General features: G+C 32.3%; 2 protein-coding genes across 2 annotated transcripts in view; one reads left to right on the top strand and one right to left on the bottom strand.

Annotated features, from left to right (window-relative positions):
* Nucleotides 1-22,352, top strand: part of LOC139844589 (uncharacterized) — a 131,731-nt gene that overhangs the window by 32,581 nt on the left and 76,798 nt on the right. The window lies entirely within an intron of this gene.
* LOC139839503 (U-box domain-containing protein 45-like) lies at nucleotides 189-4,986 on the bottom strand. Its single transcript, XM_071829578.1, has 6 exons — nucleotides 4,846-4,986; nucleotides 4,350-4,445; nucleotides 3,648-3,833; nucleotides 3,457-3,564; nucleotides 1,766-2,934; nucleotides 189-1,115 (listed from the first exon to the last, which is right to left on the bottom strand). Exons 2-6 carry the CDS (start codon nucleotides 4,398-4,400, stop codon nucleotides 332-334), a joined length of 2,298 nt encoding a protein of 765 aa, XP_071685679.1. The 5' UTR covers nucleotides 4,401-4,445; nucleotides 4,846-4,986; the 3' UTR covers nucleotides 189-331.

Genomic DNA, 22,352 nt, shown 5'->3' with positions numbered 1-22,352 from the left:
ATTACATTTTTTAATTGTTTTGGATGCTACCAAAATCTGATGACAAAATAACAAACACATTTCTTAGCTTTTTTCAACCTTTAACGGCCGATTATCGGGTAACGAAGATGAAAAAATGGAAGATGCTAGCAAATCTGAATTACGTGGAGGACTGAATTTGAACAAATCTGGAAAAGGAAGGTGAAAACTTACAAGAGACAAAATTCTTCTGATTACAAAGACTCTACAATCTCTTTTTGTGATGGAGGAAAAAACTACAAAATAAAATACCACCAGGTAAAAAAACTGAAATACTTTACTTTTTACACTTTCTACCCATGAGAATCAGAAATCAACATTGGTACACAGAAAAACTTTTGTTCTTCCTCCAAAAGCTCCATCCTCTTCCCATCTTTCGTCTCGATGTCGATTTACTCAACACTTTCCGATCATCTCCACCATCACACTCACACCACCCTTTATCGCCACCCTGGACCACAACCAGTGGGTCCCTCTGCCGCTGCTCTCGAAAAACCATCAACAACTTTTGCGCGTTTTGTTTCCCTTTCATCGTCCCATTAACCGAAATAGCTACTAAAGAAGGAATCACCCCTTCTTGAAGCACCATTTCACAACACTTATCGCTTCCCGTACACAAAATCAACAAACAAGCAACCGCCTGCTCTTGAACCTCGGGTTCACCCGTGTCAAGCAACATCGATAGCCCACTAACTAGCCCGTTAGCGGATATGATTTCAGCCCGGCCCGAATTAGTCACTGCTAAGTTTATTAACACGGCTATGGCTTTCTCGGTCCATGAGTTGGAGTCTAAGTCGGTGAGATACGGTTGAAGGGCGGTTAAGATACCGGACGATATGAGTCTTGAGATGTTAGAATGGAGCGATGAGAGGTGGTAAAGAGCGTGAAGCGAGTCGATTTTGCATTGTGTATCGAAAGTGCCTTGAAGGACCGAAATTAGAAATGGGACCGCCTCGCTTGAACCTATGATTTGTTTGGCTTCATCTAGACACGAAAGGGTTAAGTACAATGCTATGGCTGAGTTGATCGATTTTGAACCTTCGATCATTTGCGCAAGTAACAAAAGTATCCCAGCAGCTAACATCATTTCTTTGTTCCTGAAAAGTACGAGAATGTGATTTGTCAGCATTCACTAATATTTGTGAAAAAATGACACCAAAAACCGAAAAAATTAGGTTCTTCGCGTCAGATACGGGGCCTAGATGTTGGAAAGCAGGTAACGTTTTTTATGGGTCGGGTTAACCTGAAATTATTTTTGTTCCATTACTTTTTAATAGTAAGTAAGCATTAGAAATGACACAATCTAACCTTCTTGACCCATCCCTTTGAAAGTTATTATGTAACCCAAATCCACCCTCATAAAAGTAGATGGGTTGAAGTTGACACCCTAGATAGTTATTTATTTGACATAATCCTAAATAAATACAACCCAACATAACCTGTTTTTACACAGTTATACCAATAGATGTTGGAAAGCAGGTAATTTTTTATATGGGTCGGGTTAACCCACAATTATTTTTGCTCCATTACTTTTTAATAGTATGTATGCATTAGAAAAGACACAATCTAACCCTCTTGACCAATCTCTTTGAAAGTTATTATTCAACCAGAATCAACCCATGACAAAAGTAAATGGGTTGAAATTGACATCCTAGTTGGTTACTTATTTGGCATAATCCTAGATGAATACAACCCAACATAACCTATTTTTACACAATTATACACCAAAAATGGGGTAAAAAAATACCTATTGTTATTGACTGCAAGGTTAAAGAGCGCCATGGCACCACTTTCTTGAGCGAACTTGTTTTTTTCGTTCAAACCGCACTCCAAAAAACGTACCAACGCTTCAACAAAACCATTTGCACCCATATAAATCCTAGCCTCTTCGTCGTCCTTTAACAAACGTCGTATTTTCTCAACAACTCTACATTTTTTCCTCAAATTCTCTTCGGTATGCAAAATCATCAAGAACTCATCGTACCTTTCGAACACATTAACTTCGGGCTCAACCTCAACCGCCACCTCATCACCTTCAATCTCCTTAATAACATTGTTTTCTTCAAGAGGAAAAGGTGCCACCTTTATACCCTTAGTATACTTAAACGACCCGATACTCTCCATAGATTTCGAATTTACCGATTCACTTTCCGATAACGAGAGACGCCAGTAGTTAAAATCGAGGTGCTCGGGTGGGCCATCGGGAACCATAACCCCATTTTGTTCGCACCAACTAGCAACCAAACCCTTGACACAATAATTAGGAGTCAACCCAAGATGACTCAACTGCAGTTGACTTTTCGGGCACGTGTTATGCCCGTCACTAAACCATTTCTCGATGCAAATTCTCTCATACGTTTGCCCGGATGAGATAATAACCGGATCGAACATAAGTTGTAACGAAATCGGACATCGTAGTTCTTCGGGCGGCATAGGTACCTGCCCCGATCTACGAAAGTTAGGTTTAAAATTAAAAGAGCTTAGTTTCGAAAGTTGTCTTTCAAAAGCGTGGGTCCCGGTCCCACTTAAAGCCTCAAAAGAACCGTATAATGTTGGTGAACACGGTGTTGAGCCCTGTGAATCGTTATCGTCTGAAAAATCACTTCTAAATAACTTTGAGTATTTTCTCATGAGATGTAAAAGATAAGCTACTATTGATTCTTTTCTTTTGTCTTCTTCGATTCGGGCTTTTTCCACAAGTTTTTTAAGGGCCCGCCTTTCTCGAAGTGCGGCCCGTGAAGACGTAATCCCGAGCTTAGATACAGCTTGGTGGAACGTTTCTAATTCGTTATTGTCACTATTGTTGCTAAAGTTTCTACCTTGTTGAAGTAGCCCGATTATCTCATCGCCTATTTGCTTCTCCAACGGATAGAGTGAAAACTTGATTCCTTCAAGTTCGCATAACATTTCGGAAATCTACAACATTTGAATTCATCGTCAGATCCAAATGCATCACTATTTTTTTAAAAGATAACATTGACCAAATGTGTGCATTTAATGTTGCCTCTTAAATGTAATGACTTGACCCAAATAGAACAGAGAACTGACCTGTCTTGAACAATGACCCATTTTGACCCAAAATCCAATCTGACCCGACCATTTTGCCACCCATAATTATGATTAATATCAGGCAACTTCAATTATACAGCTAGCTGTGACAATTGTCGCCCATATCCTTATAATGGGCCGGTTCTTAGATGAAACCTCTAAATTATTTCATTTTAAATACCATATATACCATATACCATATTATATTAATGTAAAACAAAATAGGAAACTACAAACTTCTTGATGGAAGTGCTTCAACCAGCCTGACCAGCCTGTTTTGACCCGTACGGAAAATTTAAACACATTTTAGCCACTAACCAGTCCGTGCGATCCGCCCATTTTGCAACCACCACTAAAAAAAGGTTTGGCATAGAAGTTGCTTATATATACCTGACATCCTATAGTTTGCGGAACTATATCTTCAACCCTTCTAAGGCCATCTTCGAGAGCTGATCTCGCCTTCTCAAATTTCAAGACAACCGAGTCTCCAGTTATAGCCTGTGAAACATTAAAAACAGTCAAATAGACATAAATTAAATAGAAACGTTACTTGACCGTCAAAATATTAAATCTTACGGTACCAAATAAATTTTGCTACATTCAGCACAATGTTGAAGAACCATCTTTGCTTTCTCTAATGCTATATGCAAAGAACATAATGCCTGAATCCCTGATGTGCTACGTGGACGAGCATTTTCTAGCTCCGGAAAAACGCTCAATACTTTGACATAAATCAAAGCGAGCGTTTTGCACATTTCTCCATGTAGCTACAATTGATAATACCACATTGTTAGTCTTACACGAATGGGCTACGAGTCTGATAATCGGCCGGGCCCCAAAGTTGCAGCCCGTACGTGGTATTCATTAGACGCATTAACAACTAGTGATTGATCACAACACCAGGGGCGGAACATAGTGTATCACAAAGGGTATACGTCCCACCTGGATTTAACGGAAGAAAGAATTTTACACTAAATTTTTTTATTTTACCAAAAAATAAGGTTTTTTTTTAGTGTTTACACCCGCTGACAAATGAAAAATTTATTAAATTTTTACACTCGCCCCATCTGTATCCGAGTTAAGTTCTGCCACTGCAACACATTGGTCTAACTTTCTAAATACTTACCACATTATAGGTTTGATAATACACAAACAACGACTAGCGAAAACGATGCATACATATTTTTAAATACAGAAATGCAGAAAGTGATACATCACAACCACATCACTAAATTTGACTGCCATTTTTAAAAAAGATTACATTAAAAGTAACCTGTATCTACCTTTGGTTCACCAAGAGCAAACAAACTCTCTTCGATTTCGGAATTTTCCATTATTTATATTCCCCAAAATCTGAATTTTCTTCGACTTCAGATAACCTGTAATAGTAACAATTTTAACAATAATTAATAGCTTAGCAAATAATGATAATGATAATGATAATGATAATCATTTATTATTAGCTGAAAATATGGTCAAAGATCAACAAAATCTTAGATATAATACAATAAAATAAAAAAAGTTTCAACCAACCCATTTACATAAAGTATACATAAAATGATCACTGGATTTCAGATTTTAATAAAGGACATGAATTTGACTTGAACCGAGCTGCAAAACTAGTATCAGTAAAAATGTAAAATACATAAACCAAGAAAAATATATTAACCCACTTGCAGAAACATTTAATAATAAAGTTAGTACATTTTTGTAATTTCGTTGAAAATGAAAATAAACCCAGAAGTTAGGGCATGAATAAGATTGAAAATAATAACTTACGGTGATAAACAGGGAAGCTTCATGAAAAAACATTAAAGCTGGAATAATTGAAATAATAGTTGTATTATACTAGTAGTTTAGATTTAGACTTCAAAATATGGAGATATCATCATTTGATATTATTAAATTAATTGAGATATTTAAAAAGTTGAGAAACATAGATTGCAATTGATGCCTAATCTCAAGGGAGAAACAAAGTTAAGTTGAAGATAACGACTGTTATAAGGAGGGTGATGACTTTAGGTGTGTGCGACTCTAGATGGAGATATTTTTAAATCGACACGAAGTATAGAGATCCGTATTACAGAATATTAATATTAATATTTTTTTAAAAGGCATATTAATATTTAATATTAATATTAAATTAAATTAAACTAATAAACATTAAGAGTGACTTAGTATTTGGATATATTTTGAGGTGATAGTAAAATAAACATGGGATAACTTGAGGAATATTCAAATAAATCTAATTTTTAAGTTGATATACAAGGAACCAATCAGAGTGCGACATGTGGAGCGATAATCATATGTGATAGAAGAAAAAAAATTCAGAATTTTTTTTTTCGAATTTTTTTTCAATCACATGTGATTGGATTTGACAAGCAGTAAATTACATGTGATTCTGCATGCCAATCACACGTGATTGTAAAACCCAATAAAATGTGGGTCTGCATGTCAAATCCAATTACATGTGATTGTCGCGCCACATATCGCACTCTGATTAGTCCTTTAAATTTCAAAAAAATTGTTGAATTCACATTATTACAACTCTTGGATAACTTAATTAAATTGTATATATGTAACTAATAAATATTTGTACTTTACAATAATTTGAACATTAAAATTATATTCTTATTTACATATGATTCATCTAATTCTAATATATATATAATATAGAATAATAGTAAAGTATTTATTTGAATTGCATTATATATTTCTCATATCTATATACCCGAGTTACACGGATTATACTATCTTTGATATTGTATTTGGAATAAAAAAAAATACGATCTTTTGACATGATTTATTATATTTTTAATGTTCTTGAATTGATTCTTTTTATGACCCTATATATTATCACAACCGACCAAGATCCAAAGACACTCGCTCTGTGCGTCCACACGACCTAGACGAACAAATTGAAATCAGAGCGAGCACTATTGAAATTGCAAATTAAAAAATACAAACAAGTAACAACCGCCAGTCATAAACCTAAAACAAACATATAAACCCGACCCCATATCTTATCCCGCGATTGTCACTCTATAACACCCCGCCAAATTCTCATCTGACGGAGTGTTAATCGTAGGTCCCACAGTAACAGTTACTCCCTCTATATAAAACGTTTCAAAAGCAATCGCATTTAATTTTATTAACACATTTGACTTTAAAACATAAGTCAATAACCAAAGGTAATACTATTATGATCGTAACTATAAGCCAACAGTATTAAACAAGTTCAGAAGTTTAAATGCGAAAGTAATCAATGTCTTTATTAAATCATGCTGACTCCACGGCCACACCAAAGCATCAAACACACAGCGGAAGCTATACCTCTTATGGACCTGAGAATAAAACACGCAAAAACATGTCAACAATAATGTTGGTGAATGTACAGGTTTAAGTATGTATAACAGTATCTGAAAAAACAGTATTCAGAAAAATAATTCATTTGCATTTGACCACGAGATTTCAATAAGCACAACCCAACGTTGCATAAAGTTACATAATCCATGACCACTTGAATACTAGTATAAAGACCTGCGTATAGTATACACTACACTTATCCTTTACCCTATAAAACGTATACACTTGTTCGAGTGTACATACAGTTCAAAGTAAATGCACCACAGTTATAGTAGGGTGAGGTTTGTCTAATCTAACGGATCCGTCCATCTAAATTGTCCTTACCCGAAGGTAATAAAAGTATTCAAGCTAGGAGCTTTGTGAACAATAATTCAATATGTATAATATAGTACTCGTGTCAAACATAAAAGCATTTGTAAAATGTAAATGTAATCAACGTGTATTCTCATCCCAGAAAATATGTAAAAAGCGGGACTGTAGACTCACCTTTGAAAAGCTTTGTATGAAAAGTAAGCGAAATAGCTTGTACGGTTTACTGCCGATTAATGCAACCTAGGTATACGTATTTAGGTTGGTCAATATTTATATCTTATACAATACTGGTTTCATATAGTAAGTTGTCCTATTGTTCAGACCGACGCGTTTCAAAGTAAAAGTCAACACATAGTCAACTAGTTCATGCAATTCAACAAAAGTCAACCAAAGTCAAACTTGGTCAAAGTGGTCAACCAAAGTCAACACCTCAATAGGTTCATGTCAAATGTTGGTCAAATAATCAAAGTTGGTTCATAACATGCATTTTCAGTTTCGGTTTCAAGTTTCATCGATTTCCGACTTTGTTGTCATGCCGCATGTTAAGTAGTGTGCAACTAAGACACGTATGAGCATATGACAAATCAAGCTTCTCTTAAGGCATGATAGTGCTCCAAATGAACATATATTTAGGCACAATATCCTTCCAATATGTAAAGCTTTTAGTTGCAATTGTTCTATTTTTATGTAATATTCGTTTAAATAAATAAGTGCGAAGACAAAAAAAAGAAAACGATGATTTAAAGACGCAAATGACCAAAAAGCTCAAATGTACAAGATATAATTCAAGTGGTTAAATTTAATGATGAGAAACGTCTAAAAATTACAAGAGTACAAGCCGCGAAAGGCAAAGTACAAGATATCTCCGCGCACGAAAAGACGTTCAAAAATTCGGAACCGGGACATGAACCAACTACCAACGCCGACGCAACGGAGCTAAAATTACAATTCAACTATGCACATAAATATAATATAATATATAGATAATTCTTAAAATTATGTATATGATATTATATATTAAAAACCGTCGGCAAATTAGAAAACAAAGGGATTGAGCTGGATCCAGCTGGCCATGCGATCGCATGGCCAGGAAGACCATTATTCATGCGATCGCATGAAGCCAGAAACCTGGCCAGGTCCTATAAATTCAGCATTTTTCGACGAGTAAAACACATCTTTTTCTTTTCCTTTCTATGTAACGTAAATATATATATATATATATATATATATATATATATATATATATATATATATATATATATATATATATATAATATATTTTTAATTTTAAGTTAATAATAATAAGGTTATTTTAAGAATGTTTTACGGGTTTTAAGTCAAAATTCTGTCCGTGCAACGCTACGCGATTAATCACCACTGTAAGCTATGTTCTTCCTTTTTAAATTAATGTATCGTAACTAAGTTATTATTATGCTTATTTGAGCCAAAGTAATCGTGATGTTAGACTAAATATTAAAGACGGGGTTATTAGATTTTGTACCATAATTAAGGTTTGGACAAAAGACCGACACTTGTGGACATTGGACTATTGACTATTAATAGGAAGGGGGTATTGTCTAATTGAACGACAACTCATTGGAACCTGTCGAACCTATCTTCAAATTAGTTAAACTAATAATTATTAAAATGATTATGTATGTTCTATTTAGTGACGTTTATACGACATCTTTTACGATAATTTAATTAATTATTCGGGTTGGGTAATTGATTATTCATTCTGATCAAGTGGGTAAATTAATATTCATATCTCATTAAAACAGTGGTGGATTACATACAAGGATAATTGGTGTAATTTTTAACAAAGTATTAAAACCTTGGATTACACGCAGTCGATAACCGGGTGTAATTATTAACAAAGTATTAAAACCTTGTTACAGTTCGAATCCCTAATTAGTCAGAATATTTGACTTCGGGAATAAGGTTAATTTGACGAGCATTTTATAATTATGACCGATGGACTATTATGGACAAAAACCAGATAGGTATCAAATAAACCAGGACAAATGACAATTAACCCGGGTAACAATTAATTAAAATCAAAACGTCAAACATCATGATTACGGAAGTTTAAATAAGCATAATACTTTTATTTCATATTTCATCGTACATTTATTTACTGTCATTTTAATTACTGCAATTTACTTTATCGCAATTTAAATTCTGTCATTTATATTATCGTCATTTATCTTTACGCTTTATTTAAAATCGACAAACTGGTCATTAAACGGTAAAAACCCCCATTTTATAATATATATATATATATATATATATATATATATATATATATATATATATATATATATATATAGTTTTAAAAATATAGCGTTAAACTTGGCTAGTTCCCTGTGGACGAACCGGACCTACTAAAAACTACACTACTCTACGATTAGGTACACTGCCTATAAGTGTTGTAGCAAGGTTTATGTATATCCACTCTATAAATAAATAAATAACTTGTGTAAAATTGTATCGTATTTAATAGTATTTCGCAATAAAAATATATAACTATTTCGTATACGCTGCTGCACACATCAAGTATTTTTAGCGCCGCTGCCGGGAAACGCCGAAGCGAAACGCTATTTTTCTTAAAAAAAAAATTATAATTTTATATAAGTTTTAAATTTAAATATATAAATTAGAAAAAATATAAAATATAAAAAGTTATATTTTTAAGATTTTGTTTATAAAAGTATTTTTATTTTAAGTTTTTAAAATACAAGTTTATTTTTATTTTATAAAATTTAGCTATCTATTATTTTATAAAAATTAAAATCAGAAAAAAATAATATATATATATATATATATAATTAAAACGGGCCGAACCAAATTGGGCTTCCGAATTGTTTCTGATATATTGGGCCATGCGACCGCATAATCCTGAAGGTTTAAACTCATGCGATCGTATGAGCTGTTCTGACAGGCCAAATCAGAGGCATTTATTACGCAGCTAGGCTTTTAAATTTATTATTATTATTTAATTTTTAGGGTTTAATTAAAATATTAATTAGTAATTTAGTTTTATTTTTAGTTTTAATTAGTTTTATTAAGTTTAATAATTATTATTAACTATATAAATTAATACTTTTATAAAATAATAATATAAAAATAATATTTTTATAAAAATAAGTGATTTTATCATTTTTTGTTTCTTTTTATAAATTGTATATTTTAAAAATTTAATTCGTAACTTTTATATTTATCGTTCGTGCTTAGTTTTAAGATTAGTTTTTGCCGTAGTATTTTATTTCTAGATTTTTAGACTTTGCCGTAAAATTCCTTAAGTGCTTTTTCTTTAAACTAAGATTTAGGCGCTTTAGAATTTTGCGACGCCGTTTATATAATTTAGTGCCTTTTAAGTTATTGCCGTTTTGGATATAGATTTTCTTTTAAGCTTTAATACCTTTAGGCGCAACTTTTTAGATTTAGTTTTTAGACTTTTAAGTTTCGACGTTTTTCTTTCTTATTTTTATTTTTTTTCGATTTTTATTTTTTTTCGACGTTTTTCGACGCACTCTTTTTCTTTCTTATTTCTCGACGCTCTAGTTTTTAAGACATAGATTTTTTCTTCAAAATTTCGACGAAAAATTATTTTAAGCGGTTAAATTGATAGACACCAAAATTTTCTGGTTCGTAGTAATAGTTGGATTTGTTAGTGGCGAGTTGTGGGCTTCCGATTTAAAGGGCCCTGACTACCTGCTGCATCTATTGGCTATTTGAAACGTGGGCAAAATCAGAAAAGTCTATTAATTTGATAACTTATATAATTTTTATATTTATAACTAATAGGATATTCAGTGAATGCACCGAGCAAAACGTTCACCACCTTTCATACGTTCACCACCTGTAACTCGATCAAGACATCTAGCCAATATTATCGCCGTTGATTTTTCTTTAGAATCATCATCTAGTCGAACAAGTACTCCAATTCAAATTTTTGATAATCCATCTTTTGAATCCGATTTCACAATTAAGAACCCGGAGGATATTCAAGGACAATTCCAAGATCCTGAACCACTAATCATTCCTCCTGAACCACAAACCGTTAAATCAGAATCCTCTAGTGATTCGTATTTAACAAATTCAATTATGGAAGTAACTGAACCTCTAAGTATGGAAGACCGAATGAGAGCCACACGCACGGGCCAATGTCACGCCATTATTAAGCCATACATTAATGCGCCAGATTATGAAATCAAGGGACAGATCCTACACATGGTAACTAATCAATGCCAATATAGTGGTACGCCAAAAGAAGATCCAAACGAACATCTTTGAACTTTTAATAGGATTTGTACTCTATTTAAGATCAGAGAAGTTGAAGATGAACAGATCTATCTCATGTTATTTCCCTGGACTTTAAAGGGAGAAGCCAAAGATTGGTTAGAATCGTTACTTGAAGGGGCGATTGACACATGGGATGTCTTAGTTGAAAATTTTCTTAAACAATTCTTTCCGGCATCTAAATTTGTGAGACTTCAAAGAGAAATTGTTACATTCACGCAGAAGCCAAATGAAACTCTATATGAGGCGTGGACAAGATTTGGAAAGTTGTTAAGAGGATGTCCTCAGCACGGTTTAGATACTTATCAAATAGTACAAATATTCTACCAAGGATGCGACATTACTACACGAAAAGACATCGACATAGCAGCTGGTGGTTCCATTATGGAGAAAACCGCAACTGAAGCTTACAAAATTATTGATAACACCGCCTCCCACTCGCATGAGTGGCACCAGGAAAAAGATATTTTTCGTTCATCTAAAGCGGCTAGAGCCGATTCTAGCCATGACTTTGATTCCGTTTCTGCAAAAATAGATGCTTTCGAGAGACGAATGGAAAAGATGACTAAAGATATTCACGCAATACGAATCAGTTGTGAGTAATGCGGTGGACCACACTTAACGAAGGATTGTCACATTGAGCAAACGATGGAACAACGTGAGAATGTTTCGTACATGAACCAAAGGCCGAAAAATAATTATCAGAATAATTATCAACCACCAAGGCCAAACTTCAATCGAAATCAAAACATTCTTTACAATCCAAATGGGCTAAACAATAACTCGTATAACCAACAAGGTCCGAATAACCAACCAACTCAAAACAACACTTTCAATCAACAAAGACCTGGTTTGTATAAACCACCACAACAAACCGAAGAGAAAAAGTCAAATCTAGAAGAAATGATGGCAAAGCTAATGGAATCTCAAACAAAATTTATTACATCTCAAACCCAAACAAATGAGAGGTTTGATCAGTCATTAAGAACTCAACAAGCTTCCATTTTGAATCTAGAAAATCACGTAAGTACTCTTGTTAGCATGATGAGTGAGAGGGAACAAGGAAAGCTACCGAGTAATACTGAAGTAAATCCTCGGAATGAGAATGTTAATATGGTATCAACGAATTCTGAAAAACCATCATCAGAAGATGAGAAGATTTTTGATGTGAGTAACAATGAAGAAGTTACAATACCACCACCACCCGAGTATGTAAAGCCAGTGGTGGCACCATACAGACCACCCATCACGTTTCCAAGAAAAGGAGTTGAGTATGAGTAAGTAATAGGTAATAAAGTTTGTGATACCTCTGGAAAGAAGAAGAAGAAGAAAAATAAGAAAATACAAGAAACAAAAACAGTAGAAGTAAACCCGGTGAAGACAGTTCCACCGAAACCTCCACCCAGGTTGGGTGATCCGGGTGAATTTATTGTTCCTTGTCTACTTATTGATTGTATCATGTATGATGCACTAGCAGATTTAGGTGCGAGTGTGAGTGTTATGCCTCTTTCATTATATAAGAGATTAGGAGTAGGTGAGTTAAGTCCAACAGAGATGCGTGTCCGACTCTTTGATCAAACCATTAGGCACCCAGTTGGAATTGCTGACAACCTACCCGTTCAAATAGGTAATTTAACCTTTCTAGTCGAATTTATTGTCATTGACATAAAAGAAGACTCAAACATTCCTCTAATTTTAGGTCGACCATTCTTAGCGTCCACCGGGGCGTTATTTGATGTAATAGAGGGTAGAATGACACTTAGTAATGATGAAAAATCGATCACCTTTGTATGTCGAAAGACTAAATCTCCACCAACCAAAACCGTTGAACCAACAAAAATGATTGGTAAGAACCATATTGTTTTACCAACTCCAACGGTAGTGCTTAACAATAATAAAACGTCTAAGTGTGGGGAAGATGAAGTAAAACTTAATGATGACCTGATAACAAAGAACCCCATTGTTAATACAAAATTAAATGACCCCGATATTAATAGTTCAATGAAGAAACTTATTAAATGGATTCGCGATGCTAGAACCAAGGGGAACTTTAAGTTATGTAACCGGTTAGTATCCAATCTATTGCCTAAAAAAAGGCGAAACTAGTTGAATTTGTGGATATTACACAGGAATCCGACCAATGGCTTAAAGCAAAAGTCACAGATATACAAGTTGATTATGGTCTAAAAGAAATTGACGATGAGGTTAATCACAATTTCGACACCACAGCTACCTAAGTGTGGGGAGATTCAAATTTTCTAAAAAGAAAATACTGTCTAGAGTTAGTTGTTCTGTTCTTGTGTAGTTTCGAGAATGGAATCCGATTGGTCTTTTCCACTAGCAGACACTAAAGAACTAGTTTTCTCCCTTATTCTGAATTTTTGTAGGTTTTGTATTAAATTAATACGCATTTTAATTTTTGTGTGAATTTAAAAACAAAATTTACTTTATTTCATTAAGTTTAAAAAAATGATTTCTAAAATTCATCGTAAGTTGAAGACTAGGTCATAGAATCGAAATTGCTTTACCCGAGGGCGGGGCGAAAAATTTTGTTATCATTATTTTTAATATTATTGATCTAAAGTATACCAAAAAAAATAAAAAAACCCAAAAATCTTTGCTTTTAAAACAATCGCTTTAAAAACGACAAATTTTAAATTTTGTCGAGGGACGGACTAGGTAAACATACCGAAACTACCTAAAGTAAAAGGAAACAAAATTTTAAAAATTATTCATTTAAATTGTTTTAATAAATAAAGGTTTTATAAAAAAATATAATAAAAATATTATGTATGTTTGTAGTTTATCTTATGTATAAAACAGAGTAAAACAGTGCACTTTCAAAGACAGACATTAAGTTCAGCAAAAGCTACTAATTTTGACGACAAGACGCAAAATATCAAATGTGATATAAAATAATATGTTTGCAAACTCGGTATTTTTAATCACTTTTCTGCACTAATCACTCTCATGAATTTATAATTATAGTCTGATTTTATGCAAATGAGGGCATTGCATGATCTCAAATGTGGGGAAGGGTTATAAATTCTCTCAGGTTTACACTTAGTTTAATTGCCAAATTTTGTGAAAATTTGAAAAATTTTCAACTAAATGAATTCAAAATCATGTTTATACATATTTATGAACGATAAAACTAGGTGTTAATGCCAAAATTATTGTTACCTCAGAGAGAACATAAATGGAGAAACAACCCAAAACGCTTGAATTCATTTAAAATGGAATAGAAGAGAATAAAAAGGCAAAGAAAAGAATAGATAAAAGCTAAGTGTGAGAAGAATTTACCAAGTTCTTTAAAACACATATCACATATCTGGTACAGATTATTGTAGGTACTTTTGTTTTGGACTAAATTAACTGTTTTACCTGATTTACTGTAATATATTTGAAAGAAAGATGGATCTACACAATGAATCAATTCCATCATTAAAAGGAAGTAAAGTCTTCCGGAAAAGACACGCGCTTCTTGATTTAGTTCAGGAAGTTTTCGTCCAGACCAGCTGTAGGTTGACGAAAAATCTAGAAAAGTCATCTCTAAAATCAGCAGGAAATCCACGGACCTCAGCATCAAACAGGGTCGCCAAGTGGTCAGACTTATCCTAACCATGAGAGGATCTGTCTCGTAAAATGGGGAGGGCGCCATGCAAATTAGCATGATAATACTAATGAATCAGACCCCCAGAAAGGATAATCTCCTTAAAGATTAAAAATCAGCTTTTAAGCCTGATATTACTCAATCCTTGAGATTGACCTTAAAGATTGAGAATTACAAACTCATGGAATTCGATGATATCTAAAATCGAGCTTGAACGAGAAAATATTTTGATCAAATTAAAACCGATTTGTTTTCTGAAAACCCTATTTTCAATGCGTTCATTACCATTGAACGTAAAATCCTAGGAATTCACCTAGAATTCATTAGGTCATCTGAACCAAATCGGGTGTCAACCGTAAGAACAGTGGTTACATAGCATGGTCGAAGACAGGACCTTGTGCCAGACAGAAAAACTATAGGGTGATCTTTACTATTGCTCCTACAAAGGATAGTAATTGCATCTGACACGTTTTTGACCATAATTATCCGCATGTCACGGGACATTGCCTTAATAGTTGCTTGTTCAACGCTTTCCTTTACAACCGGACGGTAGTTTACTGAAAGGTAATATACGGAGCAAGTATACTGGACGTGTTGCTTTCCTAATACAAGGTTAGCAAGTGGGTGACACAAAACCACAAGTTTTGAGCTAAAATTTTTAAAACTGAAACCCACAAAACCCACAAAAACATTTTGCAAACACCGGTGAAGGGTTATTCCGGAAAACTTATCTAGGGTAAAATCTAGAATGAATTTTCAAAAGATCAAATGTTTTCATAAAGATCCAATTTCCTTAAAGGATCTAAATTTTCAGTCATGTGGGACTGTAAACCACATCGTTACTATCATTGTTTATACCGCCGTATCAAAATCACTGATGTATAAAGTGTGAGAATAAAAAAAAAGTGATTCGAGTGAAGTGTGATTTTATTTTAAGTTATGTATTGCTTGAGGACAAGCAACGCTCAAGTGTGTGGATATTTGATAGTGCTCCAAATGAACATATATTTAGGCACAATATCCTTCCAATATGTAAAACTTTTAGTTACAATTGTTCTATTTTTATGTAATATTCGTTTAAATAAATAAGTGCGAAGACAAAAGAAGAAAATGACGATTTGAAGATACAAATGACCAAAAAGCTCAAATGTACAAGATATAATTCAAGTGGTTAAATTTAATGATGAGAAACGTCTAAAAATTACAAGAGTACAAGCCGCGAAACGCAAAGTACAAGATATCTCCGCATACGAAAAGACGTTCGAAAATTCGGAACCAGGACATGAACCAACTATCAACGCGCGATGCAACGGAGCTAAAATTACAAGTCAACTATGCACATAAATATAATATTATATATAAATAATTCTTAAAATTATATATATATATATATATATATATATTATATTATATATTAAAAACCGTCGGCAAACTAGAAAACAAAGGGATTGAGCTGGATCCAGCTGGCCATGCGATCGCATGGCCAGGAAGACCATTATTCATGCGATCGCATGAAGCCAGAAACCTGGCCAGGTCCTATAAATTCAGCATTTTTCGACGAGTAAAACACATCTTTTTCTTTTCCTTTCTATGTAACGTATATATATATATATATATATATATATATATATATATATATATATATATATATATATATATATATATATATATATATATATATAATATAATTTTAATTTTAAGTTAATAATAATAAGGTTATTTTAAGAATGTTTTACGGGTTTTAAGTCAAAATTCTGTCCGTGCAACGCTACACGATTAATCACCACTGTAAGTTATGTTCTTCCTTTTTAAATTAATGTATCGTAACTAAGTTATTATTATGCTTATTTGAGCCAAAGTAATCATGATGTTAGACTAAATATTAAAGACGGGGTTATTAGATTTTGTACCATAATTAAGGTTTGGACAAAAGACCGACACTTGTGGACATTGGACTATTGACTATTAATAGGTAGGGGGTATTGTCTAATTGAACAACAACTCATTGGAACCTGTCGAACCTATCTTCAAATTAATTAAACTAATAATTATTAAAATGATTATGTATGTTCTATTTAGTGACGTTTATACGACATCTTTTACGATCATTTAATTAATTATTCGGGTTGGGTAATTGATTATTCATTCTGATCAAGTGGGTAAATTAATATTCATATCTCATTAAAACAGGGGTGGATTACATACAAGGATAATTGGTGTAATTGTTAACAAAGTATTAAAACCTTGGATTACACGCAGTCGATAACCTGGTGTAATTATTAACAAAGTATTAAAACCTTGTTACAGTTCGAATCCCTAATTAGTCGGAATATTTGACTTCGGGAATAAGGTTAATTTGACGAGCATTTTATAATTATGACCGATGGACTATTATGGACAAAAACCACATAGGTATCAAATAAACCAGGACAAATGACAATTAACCCGGGTAACAATTAATTAAAATCAAAACGTCAAACATCATGATTACAGAAGTTTAAATAAGCATAATACTTTTATTTCATATTTCATCGTACATTTATTTACTGTCATTTTAATTACTGCAATTTACTTTATCGCAATTTAAATTCTGTCATTTATATTATCGTCATTTATCTTTACGCTTTATTTAAAATCGACAAACCGGTCATTAAACGGTAAAAACCCCCATTTTATAATGATAATATTATATATATATATATATATATATATATATATATATATATATATATATATATACAAATATAGTTTTAAAAATATAGCGTTAAACTTGGCTAGTTCCCTGTTGACGAACCGAACTTACTAAAAACTACACTACTCTACGATTAGGTACACTGCCTATAAGTGTTGTAGCAAGGTTTAGGTATATCCACTCTATAAATAAATAAATAAATAACTTGTGTAAAATTGTATCGTATTTAATAGTATTTCGCAATAAAAATATATAACTATTTCGTATACGCTGCTGCACACATCAATGCATGTAAATGATCATTAGTTAACCTACAATCATTCATGAGTTCAAAATTATAGTCTTAGCATGGAACACATAACCATATTCACAAAACACGTTGCATGAAATCAGTTTCAATATGCGCATCAATCTCAAAATGGTCATAACCGGAGCTAGGAGCATGAAAAACAAGAAAGGTCAGTGGCCATGGTTCAAGGACAAGTTAAAATACCACATATCAAAAGATGAGATGTTTTTGTTTAGCCAATTGGTACAGTTTATTTCGCAAAGTCAGACCTTCTGTTTCAGCTCAATTCAGTAGTTATTAAATCTTTGGACTTATTGTGCATAATGAATAAACTAGACTTTGGTTACATATCATATAAAGATTAAATATCCAGAAGACCAAGTCCTCAAATTACACAAACTCAACTTATAGTGCTAAAGGTGCATACTTAACAGATTTAGACAGAATTCAGTTTATCGTTTTCGCACGCACATTACACAAGCTATACAAATCCAAACAACACATGGCCTAAATGAAAAGTTATCTACATCGTATGAATTTTACGGATATGCAAAGACTTGATTCAATATTTGATGTGTGCGATGTGGTGTATAAAATACTATTAAATTTTACAAGAAAATACTATTAAATACGATACAATTTTACACAATTTATTTATTTATTTATAGAGTGGATATACCTAAACCTTGCTACAACACTTATAGGCAGTGTACCTAATCGTACAGTAATGTAGTTTTTAGTAAGTCCGGTTCGTCCACAGGGAACTCTAAACAAGCTTAACGCTATATTTTTAACTTATATTTGTAAAAATACAAAAATATATATAAGTAGTATTATTATTATAAAAAGGGGGTTTTTACCGTTTAATGACCGGTTTGTCGATTTTAAAACTTTAGTCGCAGTTACAACCTAATGTAAAATATTAAAAATAAATATAACTTAATTTAAAGCGTAAAGTAAATAACGATAATGAAATTGCGATAAATAAAAGTGCGATAAAATAAAACTGCGATAATTAAAGAGTACGATAATTAAAAGTGCAATTAAATACAATGACAATAAAGAAAAGTGCGATAATTAAAAGTGCAATTAAATATGAAATAAAAGAATTATGCTTATTTAAACTTCTATAATTATGATGTTTGACGTGTTGATTTTTAGTTTATTCCCATGGGTTAATTGTCCTTTATCCTGGATTATTCGATATGTCCATATGGATTTGTCCATAATAGTCCATCAGTCATAATCATAAAGTGCAAAAGTCTTCATCAAATTATTCTTATTTCCGAAGTCAAATATTCCAACTAATTGGGGATTCGAATTGTAACAAGGTCTTAATACTTTGTTTAATGAATACACCAGGTTATCGACTGCGTGTAAACCAAGGTTTTACTACTTTGATAACAATTACACCAATTACCCTTGAATGTAATCCACCCCTGTTTCAACAAGTCTATTAACTATTAATCCAGTTCCGTGTCCGGTAAAATGAATAATTATTGGTATTTATAGAAATCCCGCCCACCGTACCCAGTCAAGCGTATGTGGTTATATATAAATACGTCAAATTATAAGTCTATATATTAAATTAACGAGGTATCATTTAGTTAATATAAAGCCCATTAATAGTCTATAGTCTAATTTCTACAAGTGTCGTTCTTTTGTCCAAAACCCAATTATGGTACAAAGCCCAATTACCCAATTTTAATATTTAGTCTAACATCACGATTACTTTAGCTTAAATAAGCATAATAATAACTTAGCTACGAGACATTAATGAAAATAATTTAAACATAACTTACAGTGATTTATTAATAGCGTAGTGTTACACGGACAGAATTTCGACTTACACCCTTACAACATTCGCTAACATACCCTTATTATTAGAATTAAAATTAAAATTAAAATTAAAATTATAATATATATATATATATATATATATATATATATATATATATATATATATATATATATATATATATATACGTATGTTGAAAAGAAAAAGAAGTGTAAAATATCGATCGAATGCGTTGCCTTTTATAGGCGCCATTTCAGTTTTGTTGTGCTCCGCGATCTCGAAGGGTTTCTCCTTCACATCTTCCGCGATCGCAGAGTAGTGGATTACAGCTCATCCAAGTTTGGCTCCTAGCTTGCCGACGGTTTTTTTTAATAAATAAATATAATATATATATAATTTTAAGAATTATTTATATATTATATTATATTTATATGCATAGCTGACTTGTAATTTTCACTCCGTTGCGTCGTGCGATGAAAGTTGAGTTAGGTCCCGGTTCCGGATTTTCGAACGTCCTTGCGTACAATTTAATATGACAAAATTTCATTCCTCGTCCCTGAACTTTACATCGATTTTAACTCCCTGTCCTTTTTCTTTTTTTTGTGCACTCCTCATCCCTAATGTATCATAAATCTACATCCCTCGTCCTCCCGTCTACTTTCAGTCAAAATCAGCCGTTTGTTTAGTCATGTGAAAAGCATGTGAGGGTACTTTAGTCTTTTAATTCTTTTTCTTTTCTTTTTTATATAACTTATTTTTCACCCTCATCCTCTTCATCTCATGTTCATCATCCCAAAATCAAGAACCCTAGTTTTATATTTTATAAAATCAACAAAATAAATTATGAATGTATACAATTACACCTTGTAATTCAGACTCGTTAATTAGTTGCTCCATTTTCCTTAATCTCAATTTTAATTAATATATTGCATATGGAACATCAAATCCATTTCCATTTTATGTTTTACATCATCATCTTCATTGTTCTCACAGTACACTCCCATAAACTTTATATACTTACAACACATAATTATAATATAATGTATAAATTAAATAAAAACATAAAAAATTTACCTAATCTGCATAACAATTACAACAATGATATGTAAAATTCTACAAATAAATATAACAATTAACAAACAAAAACTAACCTCCATAAGAAAATGCAAACTCTAAAACAATTTAATTGACATAATCACATGAAGTTCTTGAACCCTGAGTTCCAAGATCCGATTTGGTGACTGAAATCGTGACCTGAGGCTGCCGGAGTATTGGATCTACACCAAATCGTGACTGAAGTCGTGACCAAATCGTGACTGAAACCGGAGTATTGGATCTACATCCCTCGTGACTGAAATCGTGACTGGTCCCGTCGAAATTTGTAGATCTGGCATTTTCAGATCTACACCAAATCGTAACCACCGACTTTCATTTGTATATGAAGTGGATCTAATTTCCTTTCTACATCTAATTTCCTTTCTTGTTGAACTGGTCCCGTCGAATACATTGGGATCTAATTCCATATCAATGTATTTCTATTTCTAATTTCTAATTCTATATATAACCTCCATAATAATAATAATATAATTATATTATATTATATAATATATATAATAAATAATAAATATAAATGGGAAAATTTTTACAATGACAAAAATACCCTCACATGACATGCACGTGATAAGAGGTAACGGCGGGTTTTGACAGAAAGTAGACGAGGGGACGAGGGATGTACACTTTTTAAAGTTTAGGGACGAGGAATGCACAAAAAAAAAGAAAAAGGATAGGGAGTCAAAATCGATGTAAAGTTCAGGGACGAGGAATGAAATTTTGTCATTTAATATCTTGTACTTTTCGTTTTGTAACTTGTACTTTTGTCATTTCTAGACGCTTCTCATCAATAAATTGAACCTCTTGGATCGTACTTTGTACTTTTGAGCTTTTTGGTCATTTGCGTCTTTAAATCGTCGAATCTGCCTTTTGTCGTCACATTTTAATATTTAAACGAATATCACTTGTAAATAGAACAATTGCAACTAAAAGCTTATCTTTCTTGAGGAATAATGCTATGAATTATGTGTTCGTTTTTAGCATTATCAATATCTCATTTCAAATTGCTTTTAAAATTTATTTAAGCCTACCGAGCAAATAAGTTTTCTCAAGAACATTCATTTAAGCATAACGTGAGTTTTACAACTCCAAATAGCATGATATCCTAGTCTAAATTGAATGTTTTTGAATTCTCTACACAATAGTGATCAGTATATAATTCAATTCCTTACCCATTTTTCCAGAATTCGCATAAAGCACAGATTTATCAACAAAATTTCATTTAATTGTATCTTGTACATATGCTAATGAAAATACGCAAATCCAAAGCCTAAAATTATTAATTTTTCAAGAGGATTCTAAATATGTAATAATATTTAATATTCAACCAAGTTAAGTTTCTGTAACTGTGATGACCCGGAAATTTCTGACCAAATTTAAACTTAATCTTTGTACGATTAATATTTCTGACACGATAAGCAAAGTCTGTAAAACTGAATCTCAAAATTTTTGAACTACTTTCATATATTCAAATACCTTTCGGTTGTTCTTGACGATTCGCGAATAATTATATGTATATAGATACATATATATATATATATATATATATATATATATTCTATAACTTGAAAACGTAACAATGTATTAATTGTTTGATACCGTACATTAAACTTATTGGTTTAAATATTTATTTGAATATATATGAAAAGTTGGAATATTAATTGTATGAATAACTTGCGACGTATATTTAAAACGTGTTTATGAATGTTGAAAATATATATTAACTTGGTTATAAAACGATTTGTTATTATATATATATTAACAAATAGCGAGACAATGATTTATAGAAGTAAATGACCAAAAC

Source organism: Rutidosis leptorrhynchoides, chromosome 4 (genome assembly GCF_046630445.1).
Source record: "Rutidosis leptorrhynchoides isolate AG116_Rl617_1_P2 chromosome 4, CSIRO_AGI_Rlap_v1, whole genome shotgun sequence".
Classification (NCBI taxonomy): Eukaryota; Viridiplantae; Streptophyta; class Magnoliopsida; order Asterales; family Asteraceae; genus Rutidosis; species Rutidosis leptorrhynchoides.
Note: the sequence above shows the minus strand (reverse complement) of the source record. Positions and strands in the feature narration are given on the sequence as shown.